The sequence below is a fragment of the Bison bison genome, unplaced genomic scaffold, assembly GCF_000754665.1.
Source record: "Bison bison bison isolate TAMUID 2011002044 unplaced genomic scaffold, Bison_UMD1.0 scf7180017864142, whole genome shotgun sequence".
Lineage (NCBI taxonomy): Eukaryota > Metazoa > Chordata > Mammalia > Artiodactyla > Bovidae > Bison > Bison bison.
In genome coordinates, this window is record NW_011494714.1 from 308794 (window position 1) to 309422 (window position 629).

Here is a 629-nt window from a genome sequence, read left to right on the forward strand (position 1 = left end):
GGGGGGGCGGTCGCGGCGTCGTCGGCGGCGGCCGGGGAGGGTCAGTTGGAGGCAGGCGCTCGCTGAGGCAGGAGGAGGGCTCTGGGCCCGCGGCCTGACAGGGACTTAGCCCGCAGAGATCGGCCCCGCGCGCGCGACCCCACACCCACCCACTCATCCACCTACCCACTCCCTGCGCCGCCTCCTCCCACCCTGAGCAGAGCCGCCGAGGATGATAAACACCCAGGACAGGTAACGGCCCGGTCCAGGCTCCCCGCCCCCATCCTCCCCTCGTCTGCTCCAGAGGGCCTCCTCCCCAACAACCCAGCCGGTTTTCGTCCCTTCTACAAGGCCCCAGCCGGCCCCCACTGGGTCCTTTCCCTACTTCAGCTACCCAGTTCGAGCCGCAGCCCCGCAACTGGGCCTTCTTCCGTCCTTCAGTCTCCCTCCCTCCAGCCCAGCCCATCCCCCTCATCGCGGCGTAAAGCCCCCACGGACCGGGACCCAATCTTTCAGTCCTGTCCATATTTGCCTTCAGCCCCGCCGAACGGCGGCCCATTCCCCAAATTGTTTCCATCTTCCCCTTTGAATCCCTTCCCTTATTTCAACTGCACCTTCCCACCAGATGCTGCTTTTATCGCTGCTCCTCC

The 629-nt window shown here is 66.1% G+C and overlaps 1 protein-coding gene across 1 annotated transcript in view; it reads left to right on the top strand.

Annotated features, from left to right (window-relative positions):
- Positions 1–11: 11 nt before the first annotated feature.
- OAZ2 (ornithine decarboxylase antizyme 2) overlaps positions 12–629 on the top strand; it is a 12835-nt gene continuing 12217 nt past the window's right edge. Inside the window, 1 exon segment of the mRNA XM_010840185.1 lies at positions 12–231. Within this exon segment, the coding sequence (XP_010838487.1) occupies positions 212–231 (20 nt within the window). The 5' untranslated portion in view covers positions 12–211.